This window comes from Capra hircus, chromosome 17 (genome assembly GCF_001704415.2).
Source record: "Capra hircus breed San Clemente chromosome 17, ASM170441v1, whole genome shotgun sequence".
Classification (NCBI taxonomy): domain Eukaryota; kingdom Metazoa; phylum Chordata; class Mammalia; order Artiodactyla; family Bovidae; genus Capra; species Capra hircus.
In genome coordinates this window covers 9,753,790-9,776,135 of record NC_030824.1, presented here as the reverse complement: position 1 = coordinate 9,776,135, position 22,346 = coordinate 9,753,790, and the positions used below count along the sequence as shown (strand labels likewise).

The following is a 22,346-nucleotide window of genomic DNA, read 5'->3' as shown; positions in this document are numbered from 1 at the left end:
TTTTAAAACATATACTCTTAACCAGCTTGTGACTTAGCAGAAATAGTAAGATCCCAGCCTGGTCAAGATTAGTGAACTGTAGATGCTGCCAGGATTCAGATTGCTTATCTCTATAGCAGTCGTTACCTAGGTGGTTTATACACTTCTCCAGGGAATTTGTTAAAAACTTACAGACGGATGCCCTCACCCCAGAAGCTATTTTCACAAATGTGATTATAGTTCTGCCATGGATAAATCAGAAAGCACCAGCCCCAGAGACCTCAGCCTTCTGCTCTCTGTCTGTCCCTATGCAAACGCTTGCTCACCAGCCCCCCTTCTCCCCAACCAGGCAGTTCTGGACTCACCTTCACAACTTTGGACACCCGAACTGGGTGAGGGGCACGTTGGAAACACCTCTCCTTCAGGAAAGTGCAGATGGTGTCGATGGCTTGTTTGACCTGCGTGCGGAACTCCGTGTTTGACAGGAGGTGGTCTTCGATGAACTTGTCCAGAAAGTTGGCCGGGGTATCGCTGAGCTCCATCACGGTGCTGGGGACTGGAGAGTCAGAGGCGGCGGAGCTGCTGCCTGAATCTGTGAGCTTCTGGCTCTTCTGCTGCCTGCATCTAGGAGGCTGTTAAGTTTCATTTCACTGGCAGGGAGGAGCTATGCCCGTAGTCTGGGCTGCTGCTGGTTTCATTTCCTTGGAAGGGAGGAGCTTTGGCTGGAGTCTTTAATCTCTCCTCTGCTCTGAGTAAATCAGACTCTCCTTTCATCCTGTCAGGTCTCCCAGCACATTGCTCTAGAATCCCAGATTTACTTCTGCCTTAATGCAGGAGACCCAGGTTCAATCTCCGGATCAGGAGATCCCCTGGGGAAGGGAATGGCTACCCACTCTAGTGTTTTTGCTGGAAAGCCCATGAACAGAGGAACCTGGCAGGCTGCTATGCAGAGGGTTGCAAGGAATCAGGCAGGACTGAGCAACTAACACTTTGACCAACAGCCTAGAACATCCGGTCTTTCTTCAGAATGTACTCTGAAAAGGTACTTTTAACCCAGGTTGGCATTGCACCCAAGAGTAATCACAAGTAGAAACAGATTTTTGGTTTCTTTTTCCTCTCTTTTTTTTGTTGCAGACAACATTGTTCTATAGCCTCCTGTGGTCCTTGCAGCAGTACATGAATATTGCAAACAGAAACAGTCAAAAAATCTGGAAGCATAAATTCCATCCTGATCCTAAACCTCAAACACTAGAAGTATAACTACTTTGATGTAGTCTTGTGAGATATTTTTCTAGGTTAATGTACACGTACATATAAACATAATTTCTCTTTCTCTCTTTTAATGGCCTAACTCTATACATTTTACTTTTTGATTAACAGATGTTATTTCCTGTCAGGGGAGTATAATCTCCTCAGTTCTGTCTCTGTCACTGCTGGGAGCCAGCGTGAGGAACTCCGCCCATGGCAAAGGTCATGAGGAAGGAGGCTTTGGCATATGCAAAGGCGGAATCGAGCCTCAGGAAACCCCCTGTTCCCGAGCATCTACCCCCAAAGCCAGAGTCTACCTATTTTACTGTTTTATGCTCTCACCTACACTTCTGAATTTATAGGGGCTCTCTCCCATCACCATTTCTCTTGGAGAAGGAGCTAACTTGCAGCTGCAGTTAATAAAAATTCCTGGGCGTGACAAGAGTGTTTCAACTTACAAACTCCTCTGAAGTTTCTCTAGCCTGCCTGAGCGGGTTCGTCCAGCCACATGTGATTGTTTACAGCCTCCCAGCTGTGAGAGGCACAAGATGCTTTAAAACTTTCTAAATACAGACTCTTTTGAGAAGTTAGAAAATTATTAGTATAGTATAGTAGATTGATTAGAAATTATATTGGTGAAGGGTTTTCATTTGTTGAGCCAATATTTGTTGCTAAATCTCCATATTCCCTGCCCTTATAATGAATATAACTAGCATATAGGAGAAATAAGTATTAACCTTTAAGATTAATCATGTTAAACCTTAGACTAAGTAAATTCCTTTCTTGACTGTAACCCACTACACCCTCACCCTATAGGAATGCAACTTTATCTGCTACCTTCAGAGGGTGGCGCCTGGTTTAAGGAAAAACACCCTTGGAAAAAATAAGTTTTCTGGTTAACTGACCATTTTCAGAAAGAAAGGGTCATAAAATGTCAGCAGGCCTCATGGCCAGAAAATGATGTAAAACCCCTAAGACTTTTTTTTATACATTTATGTGAAGCACCTGATTTTGATAAAGGTCAGGACTGCTGACCCCCGCGTGACTTTAAAATTTCCATTTGTCTCTATGTGTAACAAAAGGTATATAAGCAAACCTGAAAAATAAAGAAATCGGATCAGTTTCTGGAAAGACTGATTCCCTCGTGTCGTTTCTTTCTTGCTCCCTGTTTTCCTGGCTGAATTCCCATCTGGAACGTGGGTACTCACCAAGCCTGCTAATTTTGCCTGGGCTTCTAAGATCGGACTGGGGAGGCCTCATTGCCTCCTCTCCTTCGGGAGAACGGAAAAATGCCTGTGGCCTACGTAGGTGGTGATTGGTATTCCACATAAACCAAGTTATTCAGCCTCTTTCTCCACTAATCTTCCTACTACACTATTCCTTTCTAATCTCTGTTTATGTCTGTAATTAAATCAGTTTTTTCCTAGGACGCCGATTCCGTCTCCTCTTCGAATTACCCTGGATCCACCGGGGCTGGACCCCAGCACGTCACAACAAAAACTTGAAGTGACGGACGTTAAAGCCCTTGGCGTGCCACAGCTCTCAGACAGACTGTGTTATAGCTCTTGGACAGATCAGCGTTACAGCTCTGAGTTACAGCTCAGTTTTATTTAGAAAAGAAAAGGAAAATACATCCTCGAGGCGTGAGGGCATGCCAACCCAAAAGACGCAAAGAGAAGAGAGAGAGCCCTTTGTCTCCTCTTTTTCTGTGTTTTGCCTCCCCCGGGGCTGCTGTGTGTAAACTGGGCCAGCCAGGAGTGCTCTTTGTCCTCCCTGAGGTCCTCACTCCAGTCCTCGGATCTTCCTTTGTTCTATTTTCGCGGGCTTTCCCCTCCTTGTCTTTTAGCCGCTGCCATTCTGGACTCCTGTTTCCTATTCTAACTACCTAACATTTCCTGAGGCACTTTTAGGATGGCAGAAAAATTGCCAACTGTCCCTAACTGTGCAGTTTGAACACGAAGGTAACCTGGCATGCCTCAGTGTCCCAATCTGTAAAGAGGGCGGCCGATTAAAAAGTATTCATAACATAAAAGTTGAGAGTTATGTTTTATCTGGTGGGAATTTTTAGGACTTGAAGCCGGGGAGACAGCCTCTCAAGTGACCCCGAGAGAACTGCTCCAAGGGTGGCGAGGGGAGGAGCCAGGTTATACGGAAATTTCTCAACATAGGTCAGGTAGTCTGGACATTAAAAGCTGTTTTTATGTAAATGAAAGAAAACCAGATATTCTAAGTTAAGGAATTTAGCACTTTCTATGTATATGAGTCTGGACTCAGTGTAGTATTTCCTTTCAAAAGCATCTCAGCTCTCTGGGGCATGGGTCCTGTTTTCACTTTCCATCTTTCCTTCCTCAGGGCCCACAGCAGGGAGTGGCTGCTAGATGGCAGGTATTATTCCTTCCCGAGTTCCCTCAGGGCTCACCAGCTCACCATCCCTGTTGACTGTGCCATCCTTGTTTACTAATAGGGCGGGCAATATTCCATTTCTCAGAAGAACTTTTCTCTCTCACTCATGGAACTACTTCAGAGGATAATCTGAAAGGAGAAACACAAAAGGAGAGATGAAAGGTATCAAAGCTGAGCAAAATTAAAGGGCAATTCTGACTTTAAAATTCTTTGGCCTGCTTGCTTCGCTTCAGTTGTGCCTGAATCTTTGCAACCCTATGGACTGTAGCCTGCCAGGCTCCTCTGTCCATGGGATTCTCCAGGCAAGAATACTGGAGTGGGGAGCTTTCTAACCCAGGGATTGAACCCATGTGTCCTGTGCCTGCCGCGCTGGCAGGCGAGTTCTTTACAGCCAGCGCCACCTTTAGGACTTCCCTCGTGGCCCAGACAGTAAAGAATCTGCCTGCAATGTGGGACGCTCAGGTTTGATCCTTGGGTTGGGAAGATACCCTGGAGAAGGGAATAGCAACCCACTCCAGTATTGTTTCCTGGACAAAGGAATCCCCATGGACAAAGGAGCCTGGTGGGCTACAGTCCCTGGGCTCACAAAGAGTCAGACATGACTGAGCGGCTACCTTTCCCTTTCATTTCTCGGCACCACCTCTGATCTTAATTGGCTAATTTAAGACCACTAGGTCTCCTGTTCCCCTTTTCACAATGGTCATCAGGGCACCTCTTTCACTGGTGGCCGCTGTAACTCGCCTTTTTCTGGAGGGTGGGGTAGACAGGGTGCAGGGGCAGCTGGTAAAGAAAGCAATTTGCGTGTGGCTGGGATTTAAGGGAGTAAAGTAGAGGAGCCCAGAAGCTCATGTTCTCTGCTGCACTCTATGAGAAATTACACCAAGTTGTGAAAGACCAGGGCTACCCAGGTGGCACTAGTGATAAAGAACTTGCCTGCCCATGCAGGAGACGTAAGAGACGCAGGTTTGATCCCTAGGTTGGAAAGATTCCCTGGAGGTGGGCATGGCAACCCACTTCAGTATTTTTGCCTGGAGAATCCCCATGGACAGAGGAGCCTGGCAGGCTACAATCCATGGGGTCACACAGAGTTGGACACAACTGAAGAGACTTTGCACGTGAAAACCCAGACTCAGCCCTGACATGCATATTCTTTTGTTAAGAATTTTTTACTTGAAGAAAATCTGTAGTAACATCCACACTGGCCTGATTCTTAGCCAGGTTCCCAAGGGAAGCATTGCTGTCTATTATCAGGGCATGGGAGGGAGTGCCTACCAGGTTGGAGAGACTGGTAATAAACGCTCTTTCCTGTGAGTAGGATAGTGACGGTAATTAGAACCGTAACGGCAGATATTACAGAGCACATCCTATGTAGCAGATCACAGAAAAGTTCACCTCTTAAAATAAAAAAGAAATAAAGACGCACCGCCTCTCAGGTCCTCAGCTGCAGAGGACAGATAGATCTATGCTGCCCCTTTGTTAGAAAAATTAAGTTCACACACTTTGCCATTCAATCAAACGAGTAAGGCTGGTGGGGGTTCCCTGAAGAATGTCTTGTCCCCAAGTTGGGCCAATTTACCGTTTCCTCTCACCTGCTTGCTTTAGGCACGACGGCCCCAGGAGCAATACGATGATCTCTGCTCCACTTTTCAGAGACCCCTCATTTCGGTAAGGCTCTCGGACTGTGCGAGCCTTGTGCTCAAAAACATGAGCAGAGGGAGGAAGAAGCCCTGAGACAGGACAGCTCCCATGGAGCGGGGAGCCCTGGAAGGCAGGTAGCACAGCAGACCGCACCCCTGGTGGGGCTGGGGCCCATGACAAGACGCTGAGCCTCCAGGGAGGCTCAGAGCACTCCACCCTCCCCTCTCCTGCCTTAATCTCAGTTCTCCCCAGTTTTGTTTCCTCGGCAGGAAGTGGCCCAGAATGGGGGGGACTCAGCTCTGGACAATGAGGCATTTATGACTTGGCTCTTTCAGATTTCATACAAGCATGTCCATCATCCCTTACACACTCTCTTCTCTGTTGCTGAGTCTCATGAATTTGTGGTTGAACCAGCAGTTCTGAAGTGCACCACCCTCGAGCTTTGTGTCACCTGCTTCTGCCAGCTTTGACCAAATCATCAGAGTTCAGCTGACAAACACTTATCCAAAACAGTTTTGAAAGGAAATGCTTTATTGTTTCTTGTGGTCATACAGGGATATAGATTTACAGCAACATACAATAAAACCACAAAATTCAGAGAATTATAAAGCTCACTCATCATACTATAATCCACATACCCACTGAAAACATTGAGGTCTTCATGAAACCAACATTACAAATGAAAGTAAAGAAAGTACAATAGTATGAAAATGGATACCTAGGAATAATATGTATAAAATGTATGTACTAGCAATGCACAATATATGCACTAGCAATGCAGGGAAAAACTATACAATGTAGTTACAGAGCAATTAAAGAAGACAATTAATGGAAAGAAGTTCCACATTTGTGGACTGGAATTCTCAATATTACATGGATGTCATTTTCCCTGAACTAATTTATGGAATTCTAATCAAATGCCTCCCTGTATTTTGGGTGAAAATTCACCAACTGAGTATAATATTATCATAGAAATAGACAGAGCCAAGAGAAGACATTAGTTTCGATAGAAGAGTTTTCCACAAGACACTGAGAATATCAGCATATCATAATTAGTCAAGGTAGTATTAACTCAAGGACACAAAAACTGACCAATGGACCAACACAGGCTCACACACAGAGGACTCCGCACATATGTCTGAGGTGGTTCTGCAGAACAGTGGGAAGGATGGTCCCTTAAACAAGTGCTGCTGGAATGCTTGGCATCCATATAGAAGAACTGGTGCGGGACCCCCAACTCACACCCGTTTGTCTGTGATTTGATATAACGTTCATAAAGTCATTGCCAAATCCATGTCATGAAGTTTTCCCCCTGGGTTTTCTTCTAGGAGTTTTACAGTTTCAAGTTTTATGTTCAGGTCTGTATCTATCCTGAGTTGATACTTGTGCATGCTGGAGGAAAAGGTGTGATTTTATCCTTTTGCATGTGGATATCCAATGTTCCCAGCTTGATTTATTGAAGAGACTGTCCTTTCTTCATTGTATATTCTTGACAACCTTGCCAAAGAGTAGTTGACTGTAAGCAAAGCACTGACAATAAAGCAAAAATAGACAACAGGGAACTAATTCAACTAAAAAGCTTCTGCCCAGCAAATGAAAAAAAAAAGAAACCCAATGAAGTGAAAAGGTAACTGATGGAAAAGAATAGATACATGTAGAGCTGAATCACTTGGCTGTGCATTCAAAGCAACACGCAATGCAAATGAACTATACTCCAAAATTAAAAATGAAAAAAAAAGTATGAAATGAAAGGGAGAAAAGGTAATGGAAAGGGAGAAAATGACTGGAAACCACAAATCTGATAAGGGGTAAATTAGCAAAATAATGAGGGCCTTGGACGACTCAATGGCTAAAGGACGAATATCCTAATTATACAATGGGCTAAAGATTGAATTTTTATTTCTCTAAAGAAGCTTTACAAATGGCCAACAGCTATATGAAAAGATGCGCATCGTTATTCTTTTGGCCACACTGTGTAGCTTGCCTGATCTTGGTTGTCCAACCAGGGATTGAACTCTGACCCCGACAGTGAGAGGGCCCAGTCCTAACCACTGGACCCCCGGGGAATTCCCATACTCAATATTATGAATCATCTGGGAAATGGAAAGCAAAATCATAAGACATCGCTTTTACCTGTTAGCCTAGCTGTTACATGTGTTAGAGGACACTCGTGTTGGTGAGCATGTGGAGGGCCTGGAACTCCTGACCACTCTTGCTGAGAATGCACTTTGGTGCCACCACTATGGAAACAGCAGGAGAGTTCCCCAAGAATTACCAATAGTTCTGCCATATGATCCATGTGGCTCTTCAGCTGAGCAGCTATTTCCCAATTCAGTTAATCTGCTAGTGACTGTGGCTTTATGTATAATTCTGAAGCACCCTCAGAAAACAATACAAGTTGTCCACCCACATGGTAATTACATGTGATTATAAGGTGTCCTCTCTGCATGAAGAGATACCTGTGCTAAGGATAACACAGTGGTAACAAAACCCCATTTGGGGTAAAATCCCATTTTCAGAAAGACTCAACATAGACATGGAAATTGAGACAGAAAAGAAAAGGTCCCCAATTTTTGAGACACTTTGGGATTCTTCCTCTTGTTTAAAAACAACCATATTTCTCACTCTCATGCTTAAATCAATGACCAAGTATTGTCCTCCCAGGTCCCTAGAAACAGGAGACACAGCCTGTCATCCTGTGTCCAGGCCACATGGGAACCCCCAGGGTCTTCCATGAGGCAGACCGACTTAGAGGAAAACAAGGCCAAGACCCTGATGGTCATTTCTCTGGGAAAGGCAGGCGAGGCAGGGAAAGCAGTCTTTGGATGGCAAGTATGAAAAATGTAAGAGGGCTGTGGAGAGGAAGGGGTTTCCTGAGTCACCTGGTACCTTGTCCCAGCATGAGTGGGGCAGGGTGGCTTGTGGCTCAGACTGGCTCTGAGTCTGGGCAGTGGGCAGAGAGGAAATGCTCGACAGGTTTGCATGGGAAAGGCCAACAGGTGAGCTGCTGGCTGTGTCTAGGAACCAGCCAACCCTGGTGGGGGGGTGTCTCTCCAGGATCAGCAGGGCCCAGATGTCAAAGCATCTGAGAACACAAATGTAGAAAGGATAAACACAGAAGCCCCGGCCAAGGAGCAGGATGAGGGCTGCGATGGGGTGGGGAGAGGGTGAGATGGTGGCTTCGTCTAGGAGCCACCTCGGAGGCAGTGACATTGACTGAGAAGAGGTGACGGCTGAGGATGACCAGGATGGTACCTCGGGTCATCATCACAGCTAGCATTTGCTGAAGAGCCCACACCTACCTTGAGGGTGGTGGCGGAGGTGCTTGTGTGGGTCTGGGTCACTCTAAGGAGCAGATGCCAATGTGAGATTAAATGTGGGAGATTGTTTGGGGAAACAGCCAGGTGAGAGACAATGACCAGGGATCTTATAGAAGCTGCGCAAGCGGACAACCCTGATCTAATCTGACTCTGGGTGAAGGCAAGAAGGAAGGACGGTTGGCTCTGCAGTCAAGACAGAGTCCAGCAAGTCCGTGGAGAGTGCTTTCGCCAATGTCCCATGTCGGAGCTTCCCCTGACTCTCAGGAATGGGGCTGCCTGAGTGCCTCTGGCACCCGTGGTCTTTGTCTGAGAGCTGCAGGTAGGCAGCGTGGCTTTGGTGTCAACGTGGAGATGGATCACAGAGGGCAGTAGCTGGTATGCTCAGCCGAGTATGTTCCCTCCACTGAGGCTCTGCTAGATTCCTTGTCATGGTCCCCAAATGAGAGTGAAAAGTGAAAGTGAAGTCGCTCAGTCGGGTCCGACTCTTTGCGACCCCATGGACTGTAGCCCACCAGGCTCCTCCCTCCATAGGATTCTCCAGGCAAGAATACTGGAGTGGGTTGCCATTTCCTTCTCCAGGGGATCTTCCTGACCCAGGGATCAAACCCAGGTCTCCCGCATTGCAGGCAGACGCTTTAACCTCTGAGCCACCAGGGAAGCCTGTAATGGGCTTCCAAATGGGAACAGAAAAATCCAGTATGAAGACACATTGAGAGCAGCGACAAAGAGCAGGAGCTTCACAGCAAGAAGGACCAGGGTTCAACTTCACACTCTCGTCTCTCACTCACCAGGGGACTCTGAGTGACTGGCCATGTCTCAATGTATTATTATGAGAATCAGAGTAAAACCCATCTCACGGGGATGCTGGAGGCCTCAAGGGAGGAACAGCAATATGGAGAAGCCAAAGGCTGTCTTCCAGCCACTTAGGTGTCCAGTGACTCAGGTGGTAAGAACATCTTGATCTTTTGTGTGTCCTTATGGGAGGTTTTCTGGAATGGACTTTTGTCAATGACACGTTGGTTTGGGTACCAAGGCAGGGTGACAATGTAAGTTGGTAAGCCTACTGTCTAACCCAGTGACTCATTCTGGGGCAGACACAGGTGTAATTCTACATTTTCTAGTAACCACAGTGAAAGAATACAGAGACCGAGATGAAATTCCTTTTGACTAAGTAGCATTTCTAGAAGTTGTTCTCTCAACATGCCATCAGTATCAGGTCACATGAAGAAATCAGGAGTTCTCACCGGCACCTTCCAGGTGCCTACTGGCTTCCCACTCAACTTCTTACAGCACGAATACTTGAGCCAGACTTTAACCTCCTGTGCCAGCAGCTGCCACCTCTGTGGATCTCCACCAGCCACATTTCCAGTTGGGTCCGCCGGGTCCAGAATCACAGGCCTGGAAACAACAGTCAGAGAGGACAGGTGAGTACATGGGCTGTGTCTGGGGGGATTCAAGATCTCGGCAGGGCAAAATACCAGCCTTGGTAGAGTGTTTCCGGGGGGCAGCTGGAGGGCCCCATGGACCCCTCTCCCTTGCTTGTGACCTGGGTGCCCTGCCCTACAGTGGGCATTGAACACGAGGTGAAGGAGGCTTGCATTTGGGCCTGGAGAGACCTGGTTTCAATCTCACCTCTGCTCTTGAGTAGTGCTGTCTCTTTAGGCAGGTCACCTGAATCTCTAATCCTCAGTATCCTCATGTGTGTAATCGGCAATTTGAAAATCCCTACCTCAAAGGATGTTGTATGAGGATCTAGAGAAGCACTTGACAAGCTCCCAACAGTAACTGAAACATAATAAGGGGTCTATACATGACAGGTTTAATAACCAAGATTACACAATTCTATCAGAGTGTTTTTGTCTTATAGCAAGCTCTTACTTCTGGGAAGCAATTTTTATTATTGCTATAGCTATTGCTGGCTCCCCTGGTGGCTCAGAGGTTTTAGCATCTGCCTGCAATGCAGGAGACATGGGCTCGATCCCTGGGTCAGGAAGATCCCCTGGAGAAGGAAATGGCAACCCGCTCCAGTATTCTTGCCTGGAGAATCCCATGGACAGAGGAGCCTGGTAGGCTACAGTCCACAGTATCGCAAAGAGTTGGACACGACTGAGCGACTTCACATTCACTTTCACTTTTCATAGCTACTGCAATTTGAGTCAAATTTTAGCTATTTCACTCACTTTCTGTACAGTTTGCACAAGCTCCTCTTTTTCCATACCTCTGTGATCTGTGGTTAGCACAGTGCCTGCCTCTCAGGGTTCCAGGTTATTATTTCAATCAGACGGTAGGATTAAGTGCCCAGCATAGCAACTGAGAATAGATGACGATCAATAATTGTGGAAACCTCCCTCTTCCTACATTTCCAGGGTGCCACCGCTGTAATCAGAGCTGCATTTATGTGGAGATCTAAGCCATGTGTGGATAGAGTACCTGGGTTTTGCAAGTTGTCTCCTCAGGTATTGGCTAATCGTAGGGTTTTCCAAGTCATAATACTTTTTCCAGTAGATGCAGAGGTCCTGATGCTTCAGGATTAACACCAAAACAGTCCGAAATCCCTGAGCTGTGCTGAATTCTGGTTCGGAGCTTCCTTGTTCCCAGGCATAGATGGTCAGCAGCTCCAGGGCATACTGTGGGGGCAGCTTATGCTCATACTTCATCTTACACTGAGGAGAGGGAACAAATTAGAAACATGAGTTTGTTCAGCTTTTGTGTGGAGAAGAGGTAATGCCTATCCTCAAGCTATTTCAGAAAAGTGAGGATGAGGAGATGATTCCAAACTCATTTTACACGAAAAGCAGAAAAATGCAACACAAAAAAGAAAACAGCAGGCCTGATGATCATAGACGGGAAAATCCTCTACAAGATATTAGCAAAGCAAATTCACCAACATATTACAAGGTCACACAGCATGATCAAGTTGGATATAGTCCAGTGAGGCGAGGTGGTCAGAATCCACAAATCAATCAAAGAGATACATTTCTATTAACAAAATAAAAGATAAAAACTTATGATTATTTTCTCATATACAGAAAAAAATTGAGAAAATTCAACAACCACTGTCATACAAACTGTTAACAAGGTGGGTATGGAGAGAACATAACTCGATAAAGGCCGCATATGACCAGCCTAGAGCTGACATCACCCTCAGTGGTGAAGGCTGAAAGCTTTTTCTTTAAAATCAAGAACAAGACGCATATGCACACTCTTCTCACACTTATTTAACATAGCACTGGAAGTCCATCCATGGCAATCAGGCAAGAAAAAAACAATATCCATGCAAACTAAAAAGGAAGTTTAACTATTGCTATTTGCAGATGACATGGCACTATACATAGAAAACGCTAGGCACCTCCAGAAAACTATTAGAAATAAAAACTGAATTTAGGAAGATCGCAGGATACAGTGATAATATATAGAAATATGTTGTGTTTCTATATGTGAGTAACAAACTATCACAATGAGAAAGTTATTTATTATTTTAATCTGTTTTATTTATTTATTTACTTTACAATATTGTATTGGTTTTGTCATAAATTGACATGAATCAGCCATGGGTGTACATGTGTTCCCCATGCTGAACCCCCCGCCCCCCTCCCTCCCTATCTCATCCCTCTGGGTCATCCCAGTGCACCAGCCCCAGGCACCCTGTCTCATGCATCGAACCTGGACTGGCGATTCATTTCACATGTGATAATTTACATGTTTCAATGCCATTCTCCCAAATCATACCACCCTTGCCCTTTCCCACAGAGCCCAAAGACTGTTCCAGACATCTGTGTCTCTTTTGCTGTCTCGCATACAGGGTTGTTGTTACCATCTTTCTAAATTCCATATATATGTGTTAGTATAGTGTACTGGTGGTTTTCGTTCTGGCTTACTTCGCTCTGTATAATAGGCTCCAGTTTCATCCACCTCATTAGAGAAATTTAAAAGCCATCCCATTTACAATTACATTACATTTTTTTTTTTAACTAGGAATTAATGTAACCACACTGAAAGACCTATACCTGACTTTGATGAGAGCAACTGAAGATGACAAAATAAATGGAAAGAGGTACCATGGAGTTGAGGGGTTAATATTCTTCAAATATGCATCATGGACTTGAGCGGTTAATATTCTTCAAACATGCATCCTACCTGAAGCAATCTGTGTGCATGGCCTCATGTTATGTGATTTAGTGTTGCTGCGCCATGCCACTCTTTTCAAGGGAGAAAATGGGAAGGACAAGAGGTTAATTCATTTGCCCAGATTCAGACAGCTAGGAAGTGAGCAAAGGGGAGTTGGGGCGGGGGTTGGGGGGAACTGATTAATTCACTGAATAATTGCTTACTGAGAACCTATTATATTCCAGGCACTGTTCTAGGTTCTAGGGCAGCAGCAGTGAATAAAACATGCAGTATCATACTATATATTTATACACTGCATACAAATAAAATAAGCAAATGCCTTCTTTTATGTACATTCTCAGAGGGAAGACAGACAATAAACAAACTAATAAGCTCATGCAAAGGCCCTGAGGCTGAAGCAGAGTTTCCTTCTTGGTGGACCAATGCAGAGGAGAGACCAGCCTGGGAGCAGGGGCGAGGGGGTACTTGATGATGATATTTCATACAGGACAAGGTGTTCGCAAATTGGTGGGGTGTGTGTGTGTGTTTATGAAAAAGATAAGAAAGGCCCATGGTTTGGTCCGGACCAACTGGAAGGATGGAGCTGTCACTGGCTGACATGGGAGAACCGGGAAGAGAAAGATACCTGAGTCCACTGGCAATGTCCCAGACCCCACCCTTCTTCCCCATGTTTTTTCCCCTTCTGACCAGTGTCTACTCCTCCATGTTCCTCCTATCATCTCTCCCTCCTGGCTCGCTTTCCCTCCTCTCTGTCCGTCTCTGTCCGGCTCCCTCCTGCCTCCCGCATCCTTTCTGATTCCTCCCCTCCTCCCTCCTCTCCTCTTTCTTCTCCTCCCCTCACCTCTCCCTGCTCCTTCCCTCCCTCCTCTCACCCCTCCCTCCTCTCCGGCCTCACTCTCTCCCTCCTCCTCCTCCTCCTCCTCCTCCTCAGCTCTCTGCCCAGATGGGACCGGCCGTACCAGTTGGTACCAGTGCTTCACCAGGCGGATGAGGCTCTTCAGCTTGGCCGGACGCTCCTTCAGGAAGGCTCTCTGCAGCTCCGTGAAGCAGGGGGAGAACTCGCCTTCTCCGCCCAGGTTCTCACTCTCTTGGATGAGCCGGACGTAGATTTGAGGGTCAGGTCTGTAACCTTTGGTCAACTGACCTGTTGGGAATGAATTCAAGTTTAAATGTCAGTTCTTTTCTGAGTTTCTTTCTGTCGCCTGAGGGACACAGACTCACTGGCCATGGGGGGCAGTGAGGAGGTCAGCAGTCCAGAGCCAGGAGGCCTGAGGTCCATCCCCGTCCTCCCTTCTCCTGCCTCTACCGCCATCACCCATCGTCTCTCACCTGGACTCAGCAGAGGTGGCGGCACCCTCCTCCCTGGATCCTCCACAGCCCATATAGAGCCCTTTACACCTGAGCCTTCCACTTCTTGCTTCCCAGGACCTCTGGATAAAATCCCAAGTCCTCACAGTGGCCCACGCGGATGGTGAGACCTGTCTCCTCCTTCGTCTTCCCTCCTGCCTCAATCCCTTTGCCGCTGCCTCCCCTGGTTGCTTCACTTCTCCCAATATGCCACCTTCATTCCTGTCTGCGCACTTGCTGTTTCCTCCTCTGGACCCCCAGATCTTTGAGTGCTTGGCCTCTTCTCACCCCTCAGGCCTCAGGTCAGAGGTCACCTCCTTTGTCACTGTCTCCAAAGTCCTCTGATTCCCCATTGCTCTCTTGGGTCACCCTATTTCATTTGTGTCACAGCGAGTTATCATCTCATTCCTGGTGTTCACATGGTCAAGCTGCAGGAGAGAGGCTCTCTGTCTGTCTCATTTAGGCCATGGAATAGGCCTTGGGCCTCCAAGTCTGGGCTCCTGCTCAGTTGCTAAGTCCTGTCCGACCTACTGCGACCCTCTGGGCTGTAGTCTGCCAGGCTCCTCTGTCCATAGGATTTCCCAGGCAGGAATACTGGAGTGGGTTGCCATGTCCTTCTCCAGGGGATCTTCCTGACCCAGGAATCGAACCTGCATCTCCTGCTTCGCAGCTGCATTCTTAACCACTGAGCCGCCAGGGAAGCCCCGCATCTAAGGTTCACAGTGGAAACTGAGCCTCAAAGAATGAATTGCTTCCTGTCCCAGTGCTCCTGCACATCATCTCAAGATTCCCACCCTCAGCATAAGTTTGAATGGTTGCCTCACATTTTACATAGAAAATGAAAGTAATATATTGAGTTTACCCTAGACCTAGTTTTTAGAAAGAGATCACACAGTTTGCCAAATGTCAAACTAGTAAGCCTGGCTGGTGTTCTACACAAATATCTCTATCCCCCCAATTGCACCAATCTGTTGTTTAACTCAGCCACTTCAGTGGCTGAGTGTGACCCTGGGCATTCTTGTCCCAGGAAAGATGCTGGGGTCTCCTCCTACTTGAAGGGATACTTTGGTTAATAAGAGTCTCAAAGTGAGAGACATTTCTGCTCAGAGACAAGAAAAGAGAGCGGAAGAAGCCCTGACGTAGGACAAAGAGTGTAAGAACTTGTGGCTGGGAGCACTCACCCAGGGCATCAAAGGCGGGCAGGACATCGAACTCCACCGCCTGGTTGGGGGACCTCAGCACAAAGCTGAGAGCGCGGGGATTCTGCTGTTTCTGGACCTCAAACTGCACTTCAAATGTTTCCTCTCTTTGACAGGCTTCCAACTGTCTCCTGATTTCTTCAATGAATTCTCCTCGGCGCTCAAAGTGTTCCTGAAAACTTTTCAGATTGGTGAGGAAGACGACGAGGTCAGCATCTGATCGTCCCCTGAGGGTCGTGCCTTTGCCTGAGGAGCCGCCCTAAAAAGGTGATAAGAATGAGTATTGACACATTTCATTGAGAAGAGCCTCCTTAAATGAAATGCTGAGAGCAATCACTAACATTTTGAGTGCTAGCCACTGCTCTGAAGGCATCAGCGGCTGTAACTCCTAGAATGCTCACAAGAACTCTGAGATCTAGCCACTGTTATTATCTGTTGTCATCTTCTGGATGGGGAAACAGATGCTGAGAGAGATCATGTTATCAGTCAAGTCACACAGCTAGTAGGTGACAGAGATGCAGTTCACACCGTTTTTTCCCCCTGGATCCATGATCTTTACTCCCTGTTGTTTTATGATCTGACATGATTAATACTTCAAGCAGCCCATTCCTTAGTTTATTTGACCTGCAAGCCCGTGAGGTCCTGAAAATTCTGGATAAGGAAACGGAGGCATAGAGAAGTCTAGGTGACTTGCCCAAGATTTTACAGCCAGCAACTGCCATCCGCTTTCAAAACGTATACACTTAACCAGCTCATGACTCTGCAGAACTGGTGAAACCTTAGCCTGTCAAAGACTGGTGGATTGTTGATACAGGTGGTTTTCAGTTTGCCTATTTTAATGCCATAAGACTCTCAAAGTGTGAGCGTTTTCTGCTCAGGAAACTGAAGAGAGACCAGAATGAGCCCCAGCTTAAGACAAAGGCTGGAACGCCTTATGACTGGGAGCACTCACCCAGGGCATCAAAGGCAGGCAGGACATTAAACTACACCGACAGGTGGAGCTGGGGGGAGCTGAGCCCACAGGTGCGAGCCGGAACATTCTCTAACTGCTGATTCTGGACCTCTTGTGAGATATCTTTCTTGGTCAACACACACATTCACACACACACACACAGTTTCTCTATCTTTCTCTTTTTTAATGGTTGCCTAGTGGGTGTTTCAGAGGTGATTTATACACTTCATCAGGGCATTTGTTAAGTTCGATGCATGAGGCAGGGCACCCAAAGCTGGGGCTCTGGGACAACCCAGAGGGATGGAGTGGGGAGGGAGTGGGAGGGGCTTCAGAATGGGGGGACACATGGACACCTGTGGCTGATTCACGCTGATGTATGGCAAAAGCTATCGCAATATTGTAATCATCCCCCGATTAAAACAAATAAATTTTAAAAATTTACAGATGGATGCCCTCACCCCAGAAGCTATTTTCACAAGTGTGGATATAGTTTTGGCAGGGATAAATCAGAAACCACCAGCCCTAGAGACCTCAACCTCTTGCTCTCTGTCTGTTTCTGTGGAAAGGCTTGTTCATTAGCCCCACTTCTCCCCAGTGAGGCAGTTCTGGACTCACCTTCACAACTTTGGACACCCGAACTGAGCGAGGGGCACATGGGAAACACCTCTCCTTCAGGAAAGTGCAGATGGTGTTGATGGCTTGTCTGACCTGCGTGCGGAACTCCGTGTTTGACAGGAGGTGGTCTTCGATGAACTTGTCTAGAGACTTGGCCAGGGTATTTCTGAGCTCCATCATGTCACTGGGGACTGGAGAGCCATAGGCGGCGGAGCTGCTGCCTGAAGCTGCTGGTTTCAGTTCCTTGAAAGGGAGGAATTTTGTCCTGAATCTTTGTTTCTAGTTTGTCTCTCTGCAAATGAAATGCTCCTGCTATCCCACAAACTTGTCAGGTCTCTCAGCTTTTTCCTCCAGAATCCCAGAATTACTCCCTGCCTTTACCAGGCAGACTAGCATGCTGGTCTGTCTTCAGACTGTACTCTGAAGAGCTGCTTTTAAAGCCACATTAGTACTTCACCCAAGACTAATCACAATTACAGATAGATTTCTGGTTTCCTTTTCCTCTTTTCATTGTGGATGAAATTGTTTTATAGTCTCCTATGATCCTTGCAGCAGTACATGTATATTGCAAACAGAAACAGTCAGAAAAATCCAGAAGCATTGTTTAGTCCACCCCTGATGCTAAACCTCAAAGACTACACCTGGGGACTACTCTGGTGTAGTCTTGTGAGATATTCACCTAGGTTTAGGCACACATACACACAAACATAATTTCTCTCTCTCTCTCTCTTTTTTAATGGTATGAATCTATATGTTTTACTGTTTCATAAACTTTAGTTCTTTAGGTTGACAGAAAAATTGTGAGCTGTTCCTAGCTGTGCAGCTTTGAACACGAATGTAACCGGGCATGCCTCTCTGTCTTAATTTGTAAAGAGGACTTTTGACCTGAAAAGCATTCACAACATAAAAGTTGACATATGTTTTATTCGATGGGAATTTTTAGCACTTTAAGCCGGGGAGACAGCCTCTCAAGTGACCCTGAGAAGACTGCTCCAAGGAGGCGAGGGGAGGAGCCAGGTTGTATAGAAGTTTTGCAACATAGGTCAGGTAGTCTGGACATTAAATGTTTTTGAATAAATTAAAGAAAACCAGATATCCCATTGAGGTGAAAAGGGAAAAAAAAAAAAGAGGAATGAGCTTTTTTCTTTCCCTTTCCGGAGAACAAAGAAGATAAAGAGAAGAGTGAGAGGCCTGAACATTCTTAGTTTTTTCACTTTGTCAGTTCAGTGCAGCACGCCAGGCTTCCCTGTCCATCACCAACTCCCGGAGCTTGCTCAAACTCATGTCCATCGAGTCGGTGATGCCGTCCAACCATCTCATCCTCTGTCGTCCCCTTCTCCTCCTGCCTTCAATTTTTCCCAGCACCAGGATCTTTTTTTTCAACTGTAACTGCTCCTGACTGCTCATGTCTGTAAATTTGCTTTTCTGCCTCCTCACTCTGCAGGAGCTCCAGCTCACCCCCATTTTCCTTTCTGTGCGTGTGCTCGAGAATGCTTAGTCAGTGCCAATTCTTTGAGGCCTGGTGGGCTAAATACATCCTGTATCTGGTGTTTACGCTTGCAACACTCTTCCTCTTAAAGTTCTTCTTTTTATATATCGGAAAGACAGCCACAGAGCTGCCAAACTGCCAGACTCAATTACTGGATTACTGATGCCAGCCTGTGACTGTGTTTGAAATAGTGCAAGAGGAACACGTCAAGATCCTAACACCTTTGTTCCTCATCATTGATTCCTGAACTGGAAGCCCTCATCTTATAAAAGTCCCTGGACCCCTCAAGGTGGGGGGCGCAGTTTTTAAGGCAGGAGTTTATGGAGCTCCCCTCTCTGCCAGCTGAGAATTAAAGCCACCTTTCTGTTTCCTCCAAACTCTGTCTCTCTATTTTTTATTTGGCTCTGTGGGGGTGTGAAAGCCAAGATGTTGGCCAGCAACAATCTCAAGTTTAGGCATAGAGTGCTTTTCTCTGTATGGGAAGATGTCAGCCTTGGGGCTCACTGAAATCATTCCTTTGATATGCGCCTCCGCTATCTGGGGCTAATGTTAGGAAGATCCCCTGGAGAAGGGAATGGCTACGCGCTCCTGCGTTCTTGCCTGGAGGATCCCATGGACAGAGAAGCCTGGCGGCTACAGTCTGTGCTGTGCTTAGCTGTTCAGTCATGTCCAATTCTGTGTGACCCCACAGACTACAGCCCACCAGGCTCCTCTGTCCATGGGGATTTTCCAGGGAAGAATACTGGAGTGGGGTACCAAGCCCTCCTCCACAGGATCTTCCCCACTCAGGGATCGAAGCCAAGTCTCCAGAATTTCAGGTGGATTCTAACCAACTGAGCCACCGGGAAGCCCCGGTTATCGTCTGTGGGATGAGAGTCAGACCCAACCGAGCGACAAGCACACCCTTCCTGCTTCCACATCCTGAGCTGCCTCTCCTCAGGGCTCACGTTTCTTCCTGGGTCTCCTCAGGGCTCACCAGCTCACACTGAAGGGCCGCAATTGCTGATGACTGTCACAACCTTGTTTACTGATAGCAGTTCAGTTGAGTTCCGTCGGTCAGTCGTGTCCAACTCTTAGTGACCTCATGGACTCAACACACCAGGCTTCCCTGTCCATCACCAACTCCCAGAGCTTACTCAGACTCAAGTCCATCGAGTTAATGATGCCATCCCACCATCTCATCCTCTGGCATCCCCTTCTCCTCCTGCCCCCAATCTTTCCAGAATCATGGTCTTTTCCAATAAGTCAACTCTTCCCATTAGGTGGCCAAAGTATTGGAGCCTCAGCTTCAGTATCAGTCCTTCCAATGAATATTCAGGACTGATTTCCTTTCGGACGGACTGGTTGGATCTCCTTGCTGTTCAGGAGACTCTCAAGAGTCTTTTCCAACAGCACAGTACAAAAGCATCAATTCTTTCATGCTCAGCGTTCTTTATAGTCCAACTTTCACCTCCATACATGACTATTGGAAAAACCACAGCTTGGACTAGACGGACTTTCGTTGGCAAAGTAATGTCTCTGCTTTTGAATATGCTGTCTAGGTTGGTCAAAACTTTTCTTCCAAGGAGCAAGTGTCTTTTAATTTCATGTGTGCAGTCACCATCTGCAGTGATTTTGGAGCCCCCCAAAACAAAGTTGCTCACTGTTTCCACTGTTTCCCTACCTATTTGCCATGAAGTGATGGGACCAGATGCCATGATCTTCGTTTTCTGAATGTTGAATTTTAAGCCAACTTTTTCACTCTCCTCTTTCACTTTCATCAAGTGGCTCTTTAGTTCTTCACTTTCTGCCATGAGGGTGGTGTCATCTGCATATCTGAGTTTATCAATATTTCTCCCAGCGATCGCGATTCCAGCTTGCGCTTCCTCCAGCCCACCATTTCTCATGATGTAATCTGCATAGAAGTTAAATAAGCAGGCTGACAATATACAGCCTTGATGTACTCCATTCCCTATTTGGAACAAGCCTGTTGTTCCATGTCCAGTTCTTACTGTTGCTTCTTGACCTCCATACAGATTTCTCAGGAGGCAGGTCAGGTGGTCTGGTATTCCCATATCATTCAGAATTTTCCAGAGTTTGTTGTGATCCACACAGTCAAAGCCTTTGGCATACTCAATAAAGCAGAAGAAGATGTTTTTCTGGAACATGATCCAACAGATGTTGGCAATCTGACCTCTGGTTCCTCTGCCTTTTCTAAATCCAGCTTGAACATCTGGAAGTTCATGGTTCACGTACTGTTGAAGCCTGGCTTGGAGAATTTTGAGCATTACTTTGCTAGCTTGTGAGATGAGTGCAGTGTGGTATTTGAACATTCTTTGGCATTGCCATTCTTTTCTGGAATGAAAACAGACCTTTCCAGTCCTGTGGCCACTGCTGAGTTTTCCAAATTTGCTGGCATATTGAGCTGGCATATCATCTTTTAGGATTTGAAATAGCTCAACTGGAACTCCATCACCTCCACTAGCTTTGTTCATAGTGATGCTTCCTAGGGCGCACTTGACTTCTCATTCCAGGATGTCTGGCTCTAGGTGAGTGATCACACCATCGTGGTTATCTGGGTCATGAAGATCTTTTTGACATAGTTGTTCTGTGTATTCTTGTCACCTCTTCTTAGTATCTTCTGCTTCTGTTAGGTCCAGACCATTTCTGTCCTTTATCGAGCCCATCTTTGCATGAAATGTTCCCTTGCTATCTCTCATTTTCTTGACGAGATCTCTAGCCTTTCCCATTCTATTGTTTTCCTCTATTTCTTTGCATTGATCACTGAGAAAGGCTTGCTTATCTCTCCTTGCTATTCTTTGGAACTCTGCATTCAGATGCTTCTATCTTTCCTTTTCTCCTTTGCCTTTAGCTTCTCTTTTTTTCTCAGCTATTTCTAAGGCCTCCTCAGACAACCATTCCGCCTTTGTGTAGTTCTTTTTCTTAGGGGTGGTCTTGATTCCTGCCTCCTGTGCAGTGGCATCCATAGTTCTTCAGGCACTCTATCAGATCTAATCCCTTGCATCTCTTGGTCACTTCCACTCTATAATCATAGGGGTTTGATTTAGGTCATATCTGAATGGTCTAGTGGTTTTCCCTACTTTCTTCAATTTAAGTCTGAATTTGCCAATAAGGAGTTCATGATCTGAGCCACAGTCAGCTCCCAGCCTTGTTTTTGCTGACGGTACAGAGCTTCTCCACCTTTGGCTGCAAAGAAAATAATCAATCTGATTTCGGTATTGACCACCTGGTGATGTCCATGTGTAGAGTCTTCTCTTGTGGTGTTGGAGAGGGTGTTTGCTATGATCAGTGAGTTCTCCTGGCAAAATTCTGTTAGCCTTTGTCCTGCTTCATTTTGTATTCCAAGGCCAAATTTTCCTGTTACTCCAGGTATCTCTCGACTTCCTACTTTTGCATTTCATTCCCCTATAATGAAAAGGACATCTTTTTCGGGTGTTAGTTCTTGAAGGTCTCATAGGTCTCTACTGATACGGCAGGAAATATTCCATTTCTCTGGAGAAACTTTTTTATCACTCTAGGAACTATTTCACAGGATAATCTGGAAGAGGAGACACAAAAGGGGATTGGAAAGGTATCAAACACGAACTAAAATAAAGGGTGATTCTGACTTTAAAAATCTTTTTGGTAGTTTAGTCACTAAGTCATGTCTGACTCTTTGTGACCCCTTGGACTGCAGCCACCAGGCTTCTCTGTCCATGGGATTCTCCAGGCAAGAATACTGGAGTGGGTTACCATTTCCTTCTCTAGGAGATCTCCTGACCCAGGTATTGGCAGGTAGATTCGTTACCTACCTGAGAAGCCCCTAAAAAAAGTCTTTATTGGATCTTAAATTGGCTAATGGTCTCAGTTCAGTCACTGAGTCGTGTCTGACTCTTTGCAACCCCATGGCCTGCATCAAACCAGGCCTCCCTGTCCATCACCTACTCCCGGAGTTTACTCAAACTCACGTCCACGGAGTTGGTGATGCCATCCAGTCATCTCATCCTTTGTCGTCCCTTTCTCCTCCTGCCCTTAATCTTTCCCAGAAT

General features: G+C 46.2%; 1 protein-coding gene across 3 annotated transcripts in view; it reads right to left on the bottom strand.

The window, feature by feature from the left end:
• Window positions 1-22,346, bottom strand: part of LOC102190983 (2'-5'-oligoadenylate synthase 1) — a 59,567-nt gene that overhangs the window by 6,957 nt on the left and 30,264 nt on the right. The window contains exons 10-14 of one of the 3 annotated variants that reach the window (XM_018061161.1): window positions 16,830-17,072; window positions 15,245-15,521; window positions 13,676-13,860; window positions 11,019-11,251; window positions 9,746-9,986 (exon numbers count right to left, since the gene is read on the bottom strand). In XM_018061161.1, coding sequence (XP_017916650.1) covers window positions 9,806-9,986; window positions 11,019-11,251; window positions 13,676-13,860; window positions 15,245-15,521; window positions 16,830-17,072 — 1,119 coding nt within the window. In that variant the 3' untranslated portion in view covers window positions 9,746-9,805. Of the gene's footprint in view, window positions 1-344; window positions 693-9,745; window positions 9,987-11,018; window positions 11,252-13,675; window positions 13,861-15,244; window positions 15,522-16,829; window positions 17,073-22,346 lie in introns of those variants that run through there. The other 2 variants (XM_018061160.1, XM_005691488.3) reach the window with 2 other exon arrangements.